The 19,216-nt window shown below is 42.5% G+C and overlaps 1 protein-coding gene across 5 annotated transcripts in view; it reads left to right on the forward strand.

Moving 5' to 3' along the window:
* Gpm6b (glycoprotein M6B) overlaps positions 1–19,216 on the forward strand; it is a 135,001-nt gene that overhangs the window by 107,863 nt on the left and 7,922 nt on the right. For all 5 annotated transcript variants that reach the window (XM_070040851.1, XM_070040848.1, XM_070040849.1 and 2 more), the window contains 3 exons: positions 13,867–14,053; positions 15,223–15,379; positions 17,046–17,217. In XM_070040851.1, the coding sequence (XP_069896952.1) occupies positions 13,867–14,053; positions 15,223–15,379; positions 17,046–17,217 (516 nt within the window). The remainder of the gene's footprint in view (positions 1–13,866; positions 14,054–15,222; positions 15,380–17,045; positions 17,218–19,216) is intronic.

Raw genomic sequence — 19,216 nt, forward strand, 5'->3', positions numbered from 1 at the left:
CATGCCTGGAATCCCAGCTATTCAAGAGGTTGAGATCTGAAGATCACAGTTTGAAGCCAACCCGGACAGAAAATGTGGAGATAATCTTCTCTCGAATTAGCTAGCAGAAAGTCAGAAATGGAGGCATGGGTACCAGCCTTGAGTCAGTGTGAGGCCCTGAGTTCAATCCCCAGTACTGCTCTCCTCCTCCTCCCCCCCTCAAAAAAAAGAAACCAAGAATGACTGTTTATATACTAGTGCATCTTCAGAACTTCAGAATTCAACCTGAGAAGTATGGAGCAGAATAACCACCCACCAATTCCCTGTCTTCCAGATTCACATTGCTCTAATGCTTGGGTTGAGATGGCTGTACATAACTCCACAAGTCCAGACTCCACAAGTCCAGACTCCACAGGTCTCATATGTAGATCACACAGGGAGTGGGGAGCTGGGTGAATTTGGAGATTTAGTAAGAAGCCCCAGTGTGATATGCGCTGCCAAGTCCCTGCTGGGACTCAGGTCTCATGGTGGGAAGGGTGTGTTATCTGCCCAGGTGCAACCTCAGGCAGGCTCCCTGAGAACTGCAGCCTTTATCTTCCTGCTCCCTGCGCTGTGAAGCATTGGACTTCCCTCTCAATAATGCACTCTGTAGCCTGACACCTGTGGTGTGAGCCCTGGGAAATGCTATTTGATTTTTGCTATTGTTCTTTACTTATTCTTTACCTCCAGTTGCAAGGCCACTAAATTTAAGGTCTTTTCTGAAAAAAATAATAATCTATTTTGAGAAAGAAATCTCTTATCTTTGCATGCACCCTTGGCTCTCCATCTGTGGCTATATGTCCACTGTGACCCATAGGCTGATCACATGAATCGTACTGTTCCACAGAGGCTGGGGTAGAAGCTTTCTGAGTGGATACAGCTGAAGCCAGGGTAGTGCTTGGTCTGAGGGACACTTCCAGTCACTTAGAATTTCTGGTTCGGTGGAAGAAGTCTCAAGCACAGCACAAGCACAGTGTAGTCAGCTTCACGCTGGGAACTGCCTTAGTTTTGCAGAGTTGTTTTTTGTGTTTGGCTTTTACAAAAATGTGAACTGTATTATAGTAACTATTTAACAAAGACTCATATAGATATACTGCATATAAAATAAGCAATATATAGTACATTATAATATCATATAGATATAATAAGCAATATGTTTCTAAATATATTTCTTATGAATATACTATATGTATAAACATATGCATTATTATATATGTTGCTTATTTAGTGAAGATAGTTATATATATATATATGTACATATGTATAAATCACAGACACATATGAAACCCTCCTTGATTGCTTCCAGAGTTTTATATGCTGTACTGTCAGTGTGTATTTCAGTGTTGGTGTGACTGGCTTGCTGGGCATGCGTGGTATCCACTTCTGTGGCCTCTTGAACTTGTATCTGCTCCTTGTTTCAGACGTAGATAGCAGAGAGGAGAAGCAAATTAATCACAGTGAGTCCTGACTTGGAGCTGTTTGTCAGGGATGATTATAGCCTGAGTAAATTCAGTCTTTTATAAGTAGTGACATCTGGCCTTTGTTTTCATTATGATATCCGTCATGCTACATTTCCAGCTAGACTTAGTCATTTTCCTTTGCAATCTTTCACACACCCGCCTTGAGGGGTAAAAGTAGCTGAGGCCGGGTGCCTGTGGCCTATGCTTGTAATCCTAGCTACTTAAGAGGCTGAGATCTGAGGGCTATGGTTCAAAGCCAGCCTAGACAGGAAAGCCTGTGAGACTCTTCAATTAACCACCAAAAAGCCAGAATAGGAGCTGTGGCTCAAGTGGTAGAGTATTAGCCTTGAGTAGGGACAACACCCTGGCCCTGAGTTCAAACTCCAGGGCCAGCAAAGAAAAAAAAGTAGCTGGGAACTAGATGAAGTGGGCCACTTGTTTTTCCTTTATATCCAGTTTGTATGTTTTCAGATGTTCTGGTTCATTCCCAATATATACAACTTGTTTCCCTGTATACAGTTAATACCTGTGTACAGTTAATCAAAGTGGGTTTTGTCCTAAGTGGAATGGGCTGGGTATGACAAGTTATGTGCTTTCTCTGAAGAGCATCATGTGTATTTTATCTGCACTGTCCTTCCAAGAAGTCCTCCAAAGTTCTACATCAGAGAGGTGATCGCCTATCACTTTAAGTCCTCAGAAAAGGGAGCCTTTGTGGTTCTCAGCACAGCACAGAGGATGACTTATGTTCTGTCTTAATGATTTGGGGCCTCCTGTCACCTGCCAGTCCACACTACTCAGTTCATATGGCTCCTGCCTTTCGCCACCTTCACTCTGTAAAGGGTTTCCCAGCCCTTTTAACTTGCTCGTATGTGTCGTAGAGTTCAACTTAACCAACATTAAAACCACCAACAACAACCACCAAAGGCTTGTTCTGAGGGATAATTGCACTACATCTATATCAAGTACCCGTTTGGTAAGTCTTGACTTCCATGTGTACCTAGATGACTAACACCACAGGCAGGCTGCTGAGGGGCCTATCAATCTCCAGTTTCCTCTGGGTGCCCCCTGTCCCAGTAACTACGAATTTGCCCTGTCTCGATTTCTTTCTGAACTTATTTGCCTTTTCTAGAATGGCCCTTAGAAGATTGGTTCCCATAAATCCTCACCTTTGCTCACTTATCCATTCCTATAAACAATTGTGTTACATTGGTTGCTTAATAAACTCCATGACTTTAATTTTTATCCTTCCTGCTTCTTTTGACGATACCCTGCCCTCTTGGAATAAAACTCAGAAAAACCCATTCTGCTACCACCTACTGCTGAAGACTTTAGTTTGCACCCACGCCAGTCCAGCCTACACAGCAGTGCCAGATTAGGCGCTTACAAGCACTTCTCACTCAGATGATGTCACTCGCCTGCACAAAATCTTTCCCCCTCCCACGGCTGCAAATGAAGCAGGAGTCTCAGGCTGGCTCAGACGCCTCCGCCTGATGGGGCAAGGCCCACCTGCTTTTCCAGCTTCTCCTCACACCACCCTGGTGTCCTTGAGAAACGCAGCCCACACCATGATCCCCATCATCCACTCTGCTCTCTGTATCTTGCCACAGGACATTCTGTTCCTCCAGGCCCATCCATGCTCTTGCTATCCATACATCCTTTCAGTAGCTCTCGGTCGAGGACATCTCCCCCAGTGCCTCTATGTCACAGCTCTTTTTATTCTAGTTAAAAGTTATCCTTCTCTGGGCACCTGTGGCTCAGCCTATTATCCTCGCTACTCAAGATGCTGCCATTTGAGGATCACAGTTTGAAGCCAGCCCAGGCAGGAAAGGCCATGAGACTCTTACCTTTAATTAATCGCATAAAAACCAGAAGGAGAGCTGAGGCTCAAAGTGGCAAAGTGCTAACCTTGAGTGAGAAAGCTCAGGGACAACATCCAGGTTCTGAGTTCAAGCCCCATAACTGAGCAAAGCCAATTTTTGGGGGTTCGGTCGTGGGGCTTGAACTCTGGGCCTGGGCGCTGTCCCTCAGCTCTCCAGCTCAAGGCAAGTACTCTACCACTTGAGCTACAGTGCCACTTCCAATTTTCTGTGGTTAATTGGAGATAAGAATCTCACAGACTTTCCTGCCCTGGCTAGCTTTGAACGGCGATGTGATCCTCAGATCTCAACCTCCTGAGTATCTGGGATTATAGGCATGAATCACCAGCGCCCAGGTCAAAACCAATTCTTTTAAAGTTATCTTTTATGTTTGTGTGTTGCTCCCCCATCAATCCCCAAACCCCAACACAGTGTCCCACCACAGCACTTCCCACGTAGCAGTGGCAAAATCAATGGACTCTCACTCTATGAATGAGATCAGGAAAATGGAATTCTGTCCTCCAGAAGGTCAAGAAAGCTGAGCACCATGAAAGTTCAACATTGCTTCCTAAAGCTCTTCCTGCTCTACAATATGTTATCTGAATTTAGAACTAGCTTTTCCTACTTAACATCAGTCTTCCCCAATACCCTGCTACTCTACTTTGCCAGGTTAAGAGAAAACATGTGATCTTTCGGAAGCAAAAGCCAAATTTCTGGTGGGGGGGGGGGGGAGGGAGGAGGGGGGGAGGAGGGGGGGAGGAGGAAGGAACTAACAAGTCTTTTGTTTCTTGAATTTATTTCCAGTGATGTGTGTCTTTCTATTTCTCTGCTTTTGCTCATTCCTTATTAAAGTGTCAGAGGCCAATCTATTTTAAGACTTTCACAGTATGCCACCAAGTTCTTTATTAAATAGATTCTGGACTAGCTTCTAGAAGAGTCTTCTAGAAAACCAATTCTCTTTATGGCATTAGAAATAGTGATCAAGATACATTGTACTCCCAAACTAACGTGTTGAATTGAAGCTCCTTTGCACAACTACTAAAGGAAACTAACAAAAGACACTACAATCAATGTAATTAACCAAAGATTTTTAAAATAAGAAAAAGAATTCATCTCAGTTTTGTTAGCATTGTAGGGCTGTAGGAGAATCAGAAGTCAGTGAGAAGCTAATCATTTCAGTGTCTGCACTTAGCTGTTTAACAGGAATCCTCTATGAATTCACATCATACCTTCTCAGTTCTTTTTACCAGTGGTTCTCAGACTGTTGTGGGGTGTTAGCTCCCATTCTAATCTTAAAAATAGAGTCCCTCCGTAGACAAAATTTTGCTCATGAAGGTTATACCTACAAATATTTTCCTATAGTAACAATTAAACTAAGAAATGATTGTAATGTCATGGTTTTTCTTTAATATTTTTGTTTTTGTTTCCTGTCCATCAGTGGGCTTGAACTCACAGCCTGAGTGCTGTCCCTGATATTTTTTCTCTCTCTCAAGGGTAGCACTCTACAACTTGAACTACAGCTCCACTTCTGGCCTTTTGGAGATTAATTTTTTTTTAATTGCAGGTAAGAGCCTGCGGACTTTCCTGACCGTGAGCTGGCTTCTAACTGTGATCCTCAGATCTTAGCCTCCTGAGTAGCTAGGATTACAGTGCCAGGCTTGAATGTAATGCTTCATAATAAACTTTGGTGTGTGATGTTTGGGATCTGCCTTGCACCTGGTAGGCAAGGGATCCACCACTGATAAAGTTACTTATTCAATAGGCCCATTATGTTTTATCCTAAATAGTGTTTAGAAAAGATACGTTTTCCAAATCAAAATAATACTTAAGGAGAAGTATAAGTACTGTTTTAAATTTTTACAAATCTTTTCAATATCTAGCTTAATATCAGACTAGATTTTGCCTCTGCCGTCATTTAGAAGAATCCTTGGATGTCTTCCTTTCGTTGAGATCCATGAAGAATACTCATTCGCACAGGTTTGTAGGTGAAGAAAGGAGGAGTATTTTAATGGTTTCCCAAATAATTGTGGGTGTGTTGTTCCATCTTGTACTTCGATTGGCTCTTATATTCAAGAAGGAGTTTGTAAAACCGTACTGGTTGGAAAGTGTGGGTTCTCTGGGCTGTCCAGCTATTCCAAATATAGACACATATTATTACCCCATGACAAAAAAAAAAGATGCCGATTGGTTCTTATCATGGCTGCTGTCATCAAGGTATCTTCCAAACTTGGGAAGCTGTCAGTCTCACTCAGGCAGGTGCAAGTTTTTCTAGTTTCACTGGCAACAAATACTATCAGTTGTTTTTGTGGAAATGGCAAGCTACTAAGTGAGTTCAATTTGAAAAGAATTTTTGCCAAATACCAATGTTTGAGTAACTATAGTTTGTCACTAATTTTTTTTCAAGAAAAGAATGGCACTATGAAAAAAAAAGATACCAGTTGTTTGTAGGTCATTGTAGAACTTTCCTGAAGATCACATACCCTGGAATGTAGCTGACATGATTTATGAATCTTTCTTCCCATTTCACTATACAGAATATTCAAGAGGGATATGCTTGTGTTGATGTTTGCTGTTTTTGTTTTGGTCGATCATTGGGCTTAATTTAAGCTCAATGCCTTAGTGCTGTCCCTGAGTTTTTTCACTCAAGGCTAGTGCTATACCACTTGGAGCCACAGTACCACTTCCAGATTTCTGGTGGTTCACTGGAGATAAGAGACTCATGGATTTTCCTGCCTGGGCTGGCTTGGGACCATGAACTCTCAGATTTCAGCCTCCTGAGTTGCTAGGATTACAGGCATGAGCCACTGATGCCTGGCAGAGGATGTTTATAAGTGAACATCACTTTATATTTTTCTTTTTCTTTCTATGAATGCATGGTGGTAAAGGATATGATACTACTAACTACCTTTTTGGACTACTCCACTGCGTCTACCTAAGACATCAAGAAATTTTACTATGCAAATGTCAATGAGTGACAAAAGTAAATGACAGCCCTCTTATTTTTTCAGTGTAGAGCTCACAGATCTCCTGAAAGGGATCTAGAGTCTCCCAGAGCTTCGCGGCCTATTCTTTTTTGACACCAGGGCTGCTGTTGGACTGCCCTAATCAGAATTCTGCATTTTTCAAGTTTGTATTAAAGTTTGCAGACCACTGATCTTCCACAGAGCTCTGCAAACTATTCCTTGAAAGGGCTTCGGTACTTGTGGCAACTGCAATCTGCTTCTCTGGCTTGACGGGAGCTATAAACAACATGTAAATGAATATTTGTGGCTGTGTGCCAATAAAACTTCATTTATGGATACCAATTTGAATTTCATATACTTCCCATGTGTCACCAAATCCTTTTTTGAGATTCTCTCTCTCCTCCAACCATTTAGAAATGTAAAACTCATGCTTAGTTCCCAGGCCACGTATAGAGAGAGCCGGATTTGGCCTGTGGGATACAGTTTCCTGGCTCCTGTTCTACATAACCTGTTTTCCAACTTGGGCATTTCTTGAAATCACCTAGGAGCTTTAAACATGAACCCTTTCATTTTGAATCCTACCCCTGGAAACTCAAGCTTAACTGGTCTGGGGGTAAACGCTAGCTTTTCAAGGGCTTTCTAGATGATTCTAATGTGTCAGAAAAAATATAAGAACTTTTCTATATTTGAAACAGAGTAGATTTTTTTTGGGGGGGGTCCAGTCATGGGGCCTGAACTCTGGGCCTGGGCGCTGTCCCTCAGCTCTTCAGCTCAAGGCTAGTGCTCTACCACTTGAGCCACAGTGCCACTTCTGGCTTTTTTCTTTTTTCTTATGTGGTGCTGAGGAATCGAACCCAGGGCCTCATGCATGCAAGGCAAGCGCTCAACCACTGAGCCACCCCCCCCAGCCCAAGAGTAGATATTTTTGTAAGCCTTTATTTGAAATTTTTATCATTTAGTAGTGTCACCCGCTGTCTAAGCTCATGGTGGAGAGTTGTAACCTCAGAGCAGAGTTTCTAACCCTTGACACTATTGACATGTGGGGGCTAATCCTTCTTTGTTTGGGGATTAGAAGTATAATCTCTGGCCTCTACTCATTAGATGCCAGTAGCATTTCTTTTTCCAGCTGTGACAACCAAAAATAACTCCAGCCATTGCCAGATGTTGCCCAAGGAGCACAATCATCCCCTGTTGGGAATACTCAGCCCACGCTGCATTAGGAAGGTTTCTGTCTGCCGACTTTCCCTTCTGCTTCTCTAAAGTAGGATTCTGTCTGCCTCCATTTTCCCTGTTGCTGTATTTCGAAGTTGCAAGCCTTGGATCTTGCTCCTTTTCTTTTGAATTTTGTGGCTCATTAGGAAGTGGTAATGTGGTAAGGAAGGCCTCATAAAGAGGGGTGTGTGGTGTATGTGTGTATGTGACATTCATTCCCTGTGGAGGAATCGGAGTCCTGGTTTCCGCTGGCTTTCCTTCTGAGCCACCATTAAGTCTGCAGCTAAGATCATGGACAACTTGGGCAAATCACTTGGCCATTATGAACTCACAGCCATGGCAACAGCCATCCGCGAGCCCAGGGACAAAAGATGTTTTATTCAGTTGTTCTGCACAAAAGGTTCTAGGGATGCTGGAGACAAAATGGCCATTGAGAGTTAAAGGCATTGATGTGTATTTTTTTCTCCCTACTGTGTGGCTTATATTTAAACTGCCTTAGGCTATTACACACTGGAGCTTTTGTGTAAATCAGAATCTAAAACTCTTTAGCTAGGGATCAGCTAAATGAAAGCTTAAGAAATTAATTTGGGAGGAATGGTGAAAGGTATCAAAAATTACTAATAAAATGTAAAAACTTAGCATTGATTTTTTCTTTATTCATGAGATCATAATCACTAAAAAAAAAAAAAGACAAAAACAGACCAAAAAAAATACTTTCCTTTCCCTTTCTAGCTCACGTTCATCAATATTCTCAGCGCTAGTTTAAAGCTTGGGAAAACTCAAGTCTGTGGTTTCATGAAAGTATTCAGGCAAAGCACTGATCTTTCTTAGCTAGCATTAGTCTTTAGCAGAGTAATGTTCTGTTGATCCTGGGAGCCACTCCAATGTGCAGAAAACCATCAGCTTGCGGGTGTCTTCTCATACTGGGGACAGCATAGATCTGAGATCCACTTCCTTTGTCTGCATAGGGTCTCCCAGAATACATGGGGTGTTTTTAAGTCCGCTTGCTCACATGACTGCTCTCTACCTGTTTCCTCAGTCTCTGCCTATGCCCATCAAAGCCTCTTTGATGTAAGAAATTCTGAGGTCACCACTTCTTGCTTGGCTCCACAAAAGCACTCTAGCTGCACTCTTTTGGGAGCAACTGAACAACTGGGAACATTTTGTTTTTCTTTTTTGCAGCCCCCTAGAACTTGCCATTTGATTTTCAAGTAGCTCAAGTGTCATGGCCAAATCCTAGTAGGCCATCATTTTCATAGGAAGAAAATGCCAAACACCACTGGATGTGAAAGCAGACACTACATACACATAGACTCAGGGTGCCACAATCTGGAAAGATGCCACAGACGGAAAGATGACACTACTGACTAGAAATGAGCTTCTCAAAAGTTGTCCTGTTCTTACAGAAAGCAGGGATTGTTATATTGCCCTCACAGAGTTGGTTGATCTATGTTAGACCTAAGATGATTCCTGGAAATCACCAAGATATGTGGTAACATAGACTTGCGGGTCCAGTCCCAGAGGTTCTGATCCACTTGTTCTTGAGAAGAGAAGGGGGTCTATGGATTTGCTTTTATTATTCTTTGTGCAGGTCCTAGGTCTTGAATTCAGGGCCTAGGTGCTGTCCTTAAGCTTTTGTGTTCAAGGCTAGTGCACTACCACTTGAGCCATAAATCTACTTATGGGTGTTTTTTTTGGTGGTTCATTGGAGATAAGAGTCTCACAGACTTTCCTGCCTGGACTGACTTTGAATCATGATCCTCAGATCTCCGCTTCCAGAGTAGCTAAGATTACAGGTGTGAGCCACCAGTGCCTGGCTAGAATTTGCTTTTTTCACGTGCTCCCTGTTACTGCTGGTGGTTCAGAGACTAGACTCTGAATACCGACAACCACTTTTAGACATGGTTCTTCAAATGTTTTCTGTAAAGATTTATAGTAGGAGTATCAAGCTTCCCAACCCATGCAGTCTGCCCCATCTATGCACTGCTGCCATTTTAGGGCTAAAACAGCTTTTCAATAGCAATTGATACTTATCTCAAACTTCTTCAAAAAGAAAAAGCTGCTCTGGTGCTGGCGGCTCATGCCTATCATCCTAGCTACTTCCAGTGTGTATACGGTACAGTCCATGATGGTGAGGAGCATTCAGACCAGCTTCAAGGATATATGACTTATGTGCCCTGCAGGAGGGCAGCCCAATGTTCTGATACTGAGCCAAGTCATGTGACCAAAGTGCCTGATGTTCAGTGATATCTTGCACACTGAAGATAGAAGTGACTTCTAGATTGACACAGAGGATACAGTGGGGGAGCAACCCATTTATAAACAGTTGGATATCTATCATGCATATAATATGGGGCTTTATATAACTGCCCAACCAAACTAAGTAAGCTTTTATATCCAGCAGTATTATTTCCTAACAGTTTTTCTCAGGTTGTACACCAGAAGCTTCTAGTCAGTTTGGCTGGCAGGGTCTGTAAGAATTTCATCTGTGTGCATGGAACAAAGACGACTGATATAATTAGTCATTTCAGTTCTGCAGGAACCAGAGTTCTATCAGCCACCAATTAAACCATCTGCTGAAAACTTAAGAGCATTGGCTTCTTCTGAGAGTGTGATTCATTGGAGTGATTCCCCCAGTTTCTTAGAACCTTGGTTTCTCTGCTATTCTAAAATGAGATCCACAGCGTGGTATATATAAATTGTAGGGCAATTTCAGCCTTGATCTAGTGTGCCCATTGGGGATTGGACAGTATCGTCTTCTAACCACACTTGTCTTTTGGAGCCTGGGAGCAGTTGTCATAGTTCATTTGACAGAAGCAGAATACTCTAAACCTTGGATGGAAGATCTTTTGGAGGTGGCAACTGTGAATTTAGAAGGATGAGTTCTATTGTTAAAGGATGAATGCATTGTACCATAATACCTAATCTTAATACCAAATGATGAAAAAGGACATGAGTTTATTAAGTATATATAATGAAAAATATACATAAATCAGTGAACCTTTTTCAGGTTATAAATCACTGCCACCATGTTACTTGTTTATTCCACATGCTATGTCTTTCTGTACAGAACCTTTCCTGTCTCTTCTATAGTATGAATAATATTCCCTCTGTCCTTCCCTCTGGTCCTCTTCTCCACCCTCCTTTGCTGGCCCAACAGTCTCAATCTTGGCTATCATTATGTTACAGCATAATGAGTATGCTACTTGTCTGCCTGTAGCATTAGACTGATTTTAAAAGTGAAGTTGTGGAGCCCGGTGCCAGTGGCTCACGCCGGTAATCCTAGCTATCAGGAGGCTGAGATCTGAGGATCACAGTTCTAAGTCAGCTAGGAGAGGAAAGTCTGTGTGACTCTTATCTCTAATAACCTACTCAGAAAAAGCTGGAAGTGGTGCTGTGGCTCAAGTGGTCTCGAGCCTTGGGCACAAAGAAACTCAGGGACAGTGCCCAGGCCCAGAGTTCAAGCCCCATGACTGGAAAATAAATGAAGATGTCTTATTTCAGATACGTTTCCCAAGCTGGGTGCTGGTGGCTCATACCTGTAATCCTAGCTACTGAAGAGGCTGAGATCTGAGAATCGCGGTTGAAAGCCAGCCCAGGCCTGAAAGTCTGTGAGACTCTTATCTCCAATAAACCACTCAGGAAACTGGAAGTGGCACTGTGGCTCAAGTGATAGAGAACTAGCCTTGAGCTAAAGAGCTGAGGGACAGCATCCAGGCCCAGAGTTCAAGCCCCACTACCAACAACAACAACAAAAAGATATGTATCCCAGATGCTAAGCACAATGGTTGACCCCCACCCAGGAAGGATAACGGGTAATACCTAGCTAGCACTCAGTTCACATGATAGAAAATGAACGTGTTTCAGTTGCTATGACAGAAACCATGACCAGTGAAAATATGTCCTCCAAAGCAGTATTGCATGATGACAAAATGTTTTGTATCTGTGCTTTCCATTATGGTAGCCTCTAGCACAAGAGATTATTGTACACGGTACATTCCACTAGTGTTGCTGAGGCTCTGAATTGTTCCTTTTAAAACAAAATTTTAATAGCCACCTGTGCTAATGGCTACTTAATTGGACAATGCAGTCCTAGGGCCACACAGCTTTGTCCAATAAGGACCATCTGCATTAAGATACACCTGCATTATCCAGGACAATGGGCATCTTGCTCTTAATATCATAGAATGAGAATAGGGGCCAGTTGTAGATGGTGTAACACACAGATCTGTTTTCTCTTCATATAGTATGACACCACCAAGGCTGAGGTTGTTAGGTTTCTTCTTCTTTTTTTGTTGTTGGTCGTGGGGCCTGAACTCTGGGCCCACGCACTGTCCCTGAGCTCTACAGCTCAAGGCCAGCATTCTACCACTTGAGCACCACTTCTGGTTTTCTGGTGGTTAATTGGAATAAGAGTCTCACAGGATTTCCTGCCTGGGCTGGCTTTGAACCATGATCCTCAGATCTCAGCCTCCTGAGTAGCTGGTATTACAGGTGTGAGCCACCAATGCCCGGCTTAGGTTTCTCTTAACTTAGGACTTAGCTGCACTCCTGTCACTTGGAAAGTCATAGGACAAAGTAAGTTTGAACTCCCAACATCCATGTTCACAAATCTCAAGTATCCATAGCTTTTTTTTTTCTTGTGTCAGTGTTGGGGCTCAAACTCAGGGCCTCATGCTCTCACTTGGCTTTTTCACTAAGCTCGCACTCTATTACTTGAGCCACAACTCTACTTTGGGCTTTTTGTTGGTTAATCAGAGATAAGAGTCTTGGTGGGCTTTTCTTCCTGGGCTGGCCTTGAACCATGATCCTCAGATCTTAGCTCCTTGAGTAGCTAGAATGACAGGCATGAACCACCAGTGCCCAGCATTCTACAGACTTTGACTTGCTCATGAACTTGGACCACATCGTGTGCTGGTTTCTATTTTATAAAGCTTCATAAGTCCATTTCAGGAAGTTTGGTCTTCCTGAAAATAGCTGGTTATCTTTTGAAGTAGACAGAAGCACAGGCTTCTTCTGAAAATTGGCATTTTGTACTTTTCAACTAACAAAAGAGCATTCTAGTAAGTCATTCTCCACGGTAGGTTTAAACAAATGCTAGTATTGCATGGACACTCCTCAATGCAGAAAAGTTCATCTCTGGTGTGTCATGCTGGGTTTTCACTCCCTAAATACTAGGATGACCATTTCAGGGAAATAAATTTAACTGCTTCTTGTGCCTGCACCAAAGTAATGAATTGCTCTTGATCGCTGTTAAACATCTTAATGCAGTAAAAGTTCAGTTTGCTCAACAAGTCATTTACTGGAGGGCCTGGCTAATATAAACAGGGTGGGAAGCCAGGAGACATTCTGATGTTATCCTGATGCCCAGCACAGTAAGACTGGATGGGAGACAGAAATGTCTCCAGACTGAAAGTGTCACCTGGCTGAGGCTGTCAGAGAGGCCTTTTTGGACATTTCACGTCCAAGCTTATTTTAAAAATGAAGAGTTTGAGAATCATTTTCTCAAGATTAAGTGTGAATATGGTTCTATCTCTTTCATTTCACTTCATGGATGCTCATTTTGTCTTCTTTTCTTTTCTTTTTCTTTTTTTTTTTCTTCTTCTGTTCCTTTTTCCCCTTCAAGTGCTTAAATATCACCTACCAGGCCTGGGTTCTGACTCTGAATGTCTGTGTGGGGGAAGGGGGAAGATGGAAGTCAGGGAGGAGGAAGTTGAGGAGGAGGAAGACTGAATAAATTACTGGTGCTGCCTGGGGGAGTTGTTATTAAAAGTTTGAGGCAATTTCTGATATCAACTTGAATGAAACTTGAGTGGATCCATTTGAGTAGATCTTAGTGACATGGAATTTCACTAGACTGGGGACCCCAAATACCTATGATCTTTCCAAGAGGATCCCCTTCCCCCTCCCCCTGCATCTCTTGATATTTTTCCAAACCTGGCCAAAGTGTCGTTACTGTATGGGATTCTTCCAGTTTCCCTGGAGGTCAAGGGCTTGGGGGAAGCCATTGGCTGCTCAGGTTATACTTGAAAACTTCCCAAGGTTGAGTCCAGAGAAGACTATTCATTTCTTCATGGAACTGCTGCTTCGTTGTCATTCTCTTTTGGCTATGTTAGTAGAAGGTCAGGAAGCTGTAAGAACCCTTCCAGACCCTGAGCATATTGTTATGGTCCCTCTTGGAGCCTCAGTCCCCAGTGGCAGAATCTGAGACTGTGAGGATGACCCCTCTGCCCATTTGTTGGGATGTTGATATACTAGCTATAGAGCTTGAGATGGAGAAGTAGAAACATCTATGCTAATTGTAGGGTTCATGAAGACCTCTCCCATCAAGGCTGGTTTTCTCTCCCTTGGGTCCAGGCTGCTTCGAATGCTGCATCAAGTGTCTGGGAGGAGTCCCCTATGCCTCCCTGGTGGCCACCATCTTGTGCTTCTCTGGAGTCGCCTTGTTCTGCGGCTGTGGGCATGTGGCTCTTGCCGGCACCGTGGCAATTCTCGAGCAACATTTCTCCACCAACACCAGTGACCATGCCCTGCTGAGCGAAGTGTATGTATTTGCTTCCCTTTGACAAAATATTATTTGAGGTGGGACCATCTGTTTTCTGAAAGACTATTGTGTCTTCTGGCAGAAAACTGATGCTTTCAATGAGCACTCACTATAGATAGACAGAAAAAGTCCAGGACAAAAGCCAAATGACAAGATGCACATAATAGTGATCGTCATGGAGGACAGTAACATGTTATGCTGCTGACCATCTCATCAGAGAGAGTCAGCATGGTTCCCAGGTAATAGGTCGCACCAGTGTTCTTCGAGGAATTGAACACCCCTACAAAGATAAGAGCTCAACTGAAGACTTAACCCCAACCCTTACATATACAGGAGTAGCATTTGAATGTGAATTCTCAGGCAGAACAAATCGCAGGGGACACCTTGTACTCCCATCCCCATGCAGAAATGGGCAAGTCCTGGAGGATTTAACCCACACCTCCACCTTCTACCTCTGGAATCATTCTCAGAGGCATCTTAACAACTGCCAAGCAGAGGCTCATAATCGCTCCAGTTCAGCCACAATATTTTTCTGTCAAATACTTTCCTCCCCCTCCATTTTCCATCAGCACTTTTTCTCTTTAATTCCCAAGTTTCACAGTGTTTATGTGTTTTGTAATCATAAGAAGTGTCTCCCCCAAAGTGGAAGACATTTTTCCAAAATGAAATTATGTTGGGAGAATTTTTAGGGCATCATTGTTTAGTGGTTTACAATTGATATCCAAAGAAATGAGCAGAGTTGAGAAAGTTGGTAGGAGAGATCAAGCAATACAAAGGACTCACTGTATACCAGCTATGCACAGGGAAAGTATTTTTACCAAGACTGAATCTGGGCAAGGTATATTGAGTTAATGACCTAGTGATCTCAGCCTATGACTTTCAGTCTTCTGAGAAGCTTTAAAATGTGTATGCTTGCTGGACACTGGTGGCTCATGCTATGATCTTAGCTACTCAGGAGGCTGAGATCTGAGGATCATGGTTCAAAGCCAGCCTGGGAAGGAAAGTCCATGAGACTCTTATCTCCAATGAACCACCAGAAAACCGGAAGTGGCGCTGTGGCTCAAGTGTTAAAGCACTAGCCTTGAGCTGAAGAGCTCAGGGACAGTGAGCAGGCCCAGAGTTTAGGCCCCATGACCGACAAAAAAAAAAAAAATCTCTTCTTTCTGTAGGATACAACTGATGCAGTATGTCATCTATGGGATTGCATCCTTTTTCTTCTTGTATGGCATTATTCTCTTGGCAGAAGGTTTTTATACCACAAGCGCAGTAAAAGAGCTGCATGGTGAATTTAAAACAACTGCTTGTGGCCGATGCATCAGTGGAATGGTGAGTATAAACCTCAATGTACAACAGAACTCTGTGTGTGTGTGTGTGTGTGTGTGTGTGCAGAAAGCGTCTCTTTGGTTAAAACTGTAAGGATGTGCACATTGATCTTACCAATGAAGACTTAGCAATTTGAGACCCTTTAGTATGTTATTGATAATAAATGATAAATGTCTGGTAGTACGACAACAAATGTTTCTCTTATCAACCTAAGCTAATAAGTAAGAGATGTCTTTAAATGTAATGTACCCAGTATAGGATGAGATAGCTTCTTATTGTCTTAGTGTTTCCCTTTGTGTGCATGAGTAGTGGAACAAAAAGACATCCATTTCCTAGCATCCATAGTCCCAGTCCTTTGCCAGCATCCAATGTACTATGCACCTCACTGCACTTTGCTCATCTAAAGTAGGCTCTTTGTCAAGGTGCTCACAGTCTAACACAAGGTAATGAGCAATACCTGTGGACCAATTTGGCCTGCTGCTTGTTTTTGAGAGGTGAGAATGGTTTTTATTTATTTAAACAAGATAAAGCCAAATAAATAACATAACATGTGAAAATTACATAAGTTGACATATTGAATATGAAGAATTTTGCTGGTATGCAGCCATGTGGATTTTATCTGTAACTAGTTTTGGGGCAGTGGCAGACTTGAATAGTTATAGCAAAACCAGCCCAAGGTCCTGTCATCTGGCCCTTTATGGTCAAAAAACATCTGCACATATTTACTCTACAGGAGAATACATCTTAAAAATTGAAAGTTGAAAATACTTGGTTAAAAAGTACCCTAGCATAGCCAGGTGTCAGTGGCCTGTAATCCTAGATACCCAGGAGGCTGAGATTCAAAGGATGGTGGTTCAAAGACAGACTGGGTAGAAAAATCCATGAGACTCTTATCTCCAATTATCTGTCAAAAAGCTGGAAGTGGAGCTGTGGCCCACGTGATAGAATTCCAGTCTTTAGCTAAAAAAACAAAAAAGTGCCCAAGCCCTGAGTTCAAACCCCAATACTGGAACCACAAAACAAAAAGAAGAATTCTATCATTTGCAAAAAAAGGAAATAGAACTGAAGTCCATCATGTGAAGCAAAATAAGCCAGATTCAGATAAATATTACATTGTTTTTCTTATGTGTGGAATCTAGAATTGAAAAAAAGAAAAAAACCTCAACAACTTGAAAATCGAAGGGGCCTATTTGGGAAGGGGAAGGAGATGGGAGGAGACCAAACACTTCTTGTATTTTTTCCCCTTTATTTTTGTTATTTTACTAACAGAATACATGTTTTGGTTTATCCCAATGCAAAAATAAAAATAAAAAGAGAAAAAAAGAATGCCATGTGAGAGGCTCTGTTGCAAATTAGCTCTGTGCCCCTACAGTGTATAGTCAACTTTTGGGGCCTTATGCTCTTGATGTTTAAAAGAGGGACCTGAAAAGACCCTCAGATCTCTTGGGGCACTACCATTGAAGATCCTCCATTTAAAGCATGGACAATTTGACCTTCTCTTGCTCCCCCACGCTCTACTGGCATTTCTCTCTTGGTGCCATAGATTAGTGGGGTCCCCCAGAATATATCCTATATCGCACAGGTTGGTACTAGGCTTAGAAATGTAGTCTCTGCTCTGGGGGATGTACCTACTGATTTCAATGACTCTTTCTCTTCTTGTTCTGCCTAGTTCGTTTTCCTCACCTATGTGCTTGGAGTGGCCTGGCTGGGCGTGTTTGGTTTCTCAGCAGTGCCCGTGTTTATGTTCTATAACATATGGTCAACTTGCGAAGTCATCAAGTCACCACAGACCAATGGGACCACCGGTGTGGAGCAAATCTGTGTGGATGTTCGACAATATGGTACTTCCTTTTATTTCTTCCTATGAATTGCTTATGCTCTTTTTTTCTGTTGTTTGTGAAGATTTAACTCAGGGCCTGAATACTGTCCCTGCACTCTTTTTGCTCAAAGTTAGTGCTCTACCACTTTGAGTCACAGCACCACTTCCAGTTTTCTGGTGGTTCATTGGAGATAAGAATCTCACAGACAGGCCGGGCGCTGGTGGCTCACGCCTGTAATCCTAGCTACTCAGGAGGCTGAGATCTGAGGATCGCGGTTCAAAGCCAGCCCGGGCAGGAGAGACCGTGAGACTCCTATCTCCAATAAACCACCAGAAAACCGGAAGTGGCGCTGTAGCTCAAGTGGTAGAGCGCTCGCCTTGAGCTGAAGAGCTGAGGGACAGCGCCCAGGCCCAGAGTTCAAGCCCCACGGCCGACAAAAAAAAAAGAATCTCACAGACTTTTCTGCCCAGACCTGCTTTGAACAGTGATTCTCAGATCTCAGCCTCTTGAATAGCTAGGATTACAGGTGTGAGCCACCAGTGCCTGGCTTTTATTGTAATTTTAAATGTGGAGTAAAGAAGCATTTTACAATATAGAACTTTCTAATATAGTTCAACCCAAAAAGACTTCTAGAGATCTTGTAAAAGAAAAAAAGTTTAAGTGTATTTTCTTCCACTTCTTTTCAGTCTTATAACACTTTCTATCTAAAATACTGCACTTATTGTACAACTCAATTACTTTGCACATTCAACTCTTTAAGTCAATTCCTTGTAAAAAGACTGCTTGAACTTTACCTATTCTGAAAAACTCAACCCCAAATCCAGATGTACTGAGATATCAGTGGCTTATGCCTATAATCTTAGCTACTTAGGAGGCTAAGATCCAGAGGACACAGAAGATGCTGATTTAAAGCCAGCCAGACAGGAAAGTCCACAGAACTTGATCTCCAAAGTAGCCAGCCAAAAGCCAGGCTGGAGGTATGGCTCAAATTGGTAGAGCACCAGCCAAGGAAGTGAGCCCAGTGAATTAGAGTCTTTAACTTCAAACTCCAGTACCAAATATACTTCACAGTCATCAAGGTCATGCTGTGTGAAAACTGCCTTCAGATGTTGGGGGCTGACTCAATAGCTTTTAGATCATTATTTTTGCTCCTGGTGTTTCTCATTTGGCTTACTGTTATCATGAAGCGCATCAAAAACTCTCCATCATATTGATCTCTTCTCCAGACACACAACACTATATTTTTAGAAAAGACTTAAAAATAGAGCCTTTGTTGGTGTTTAAATGTGTTTATAAAGAAATATTTGAGTGTATATAATTTCCCTGCACTTTAAAAATAACTTTCTTCCAGTATTCTTTTTTATTTGGGGGGTGGGGTGTCTGGTCGTGGGGCCTGAACTCTGGGCCTGGGCACTGTCCCTCAGCTCTTCAGCTGAAGGCTAGCAGCGCTCTACCACTTGAGCCACAGCGCCACTTCCAGTTCTTTTTTTCTGCTTATGTGGTGCTGAGGAATCGAACCCAGAGTCTCATGCATGCAAGGCAAGCACTCTACCACTGAGCCACCTTCCCAGCCCAAACCAGTTATTCTTGAAAATCATTGGTTTCAGAGACAATTTCCCATTCTTCTGAGGGATAGTTTTTACTCTTGGCCAATGTCAGGGAAGAAAGGAATAAAAACTTGTTATTATTTTAAATATTCTGTCCTTACCTCCTAAGAGAAGTGTAAACTGAGCAGTGCATAATATTTAAGCATCATCTATGCTTTAAACAAGGATAGGAAGCCAGCATTTACAGCTCATTTCTGTAATCCAAGTTGAGAGGCTGAGATCTGAGGATCTGTTCGAAGCCAGCCAATTCAGAAAAAAAACCTGTGAGACTCTTATCTCAAATTATCAGCAAAAAGGCAGACGTACAGGAGGTATGGCTCAAGTAGTAAAGCAACAATGGTCTTGAGCAAAAAAAAAAAAAGCCAAGTGAGATTTCAAGCCCCCCAGTAATGGTACGAAATTGCACAAGTGGT

The sequence above is a fragment of the Dipodomys merriami genome, unplaced genomic scaffold, assembly GCF_024711535.1.
Source record: "Dipodomys merriami isolate MVZ:Mamm:240054 unplaced genomic scaffold, mDipMer1.0.p SCAF_3, whole genome shotgun sequence".
In the NCBI taxonomy this organism is placed as follows: domain Eukaryota; kingdom Metazoa; phylum Chordata; class Mammalia; order Rodentia; family Heteromyidae; genus Dipodomys; species Dipodomys merriami.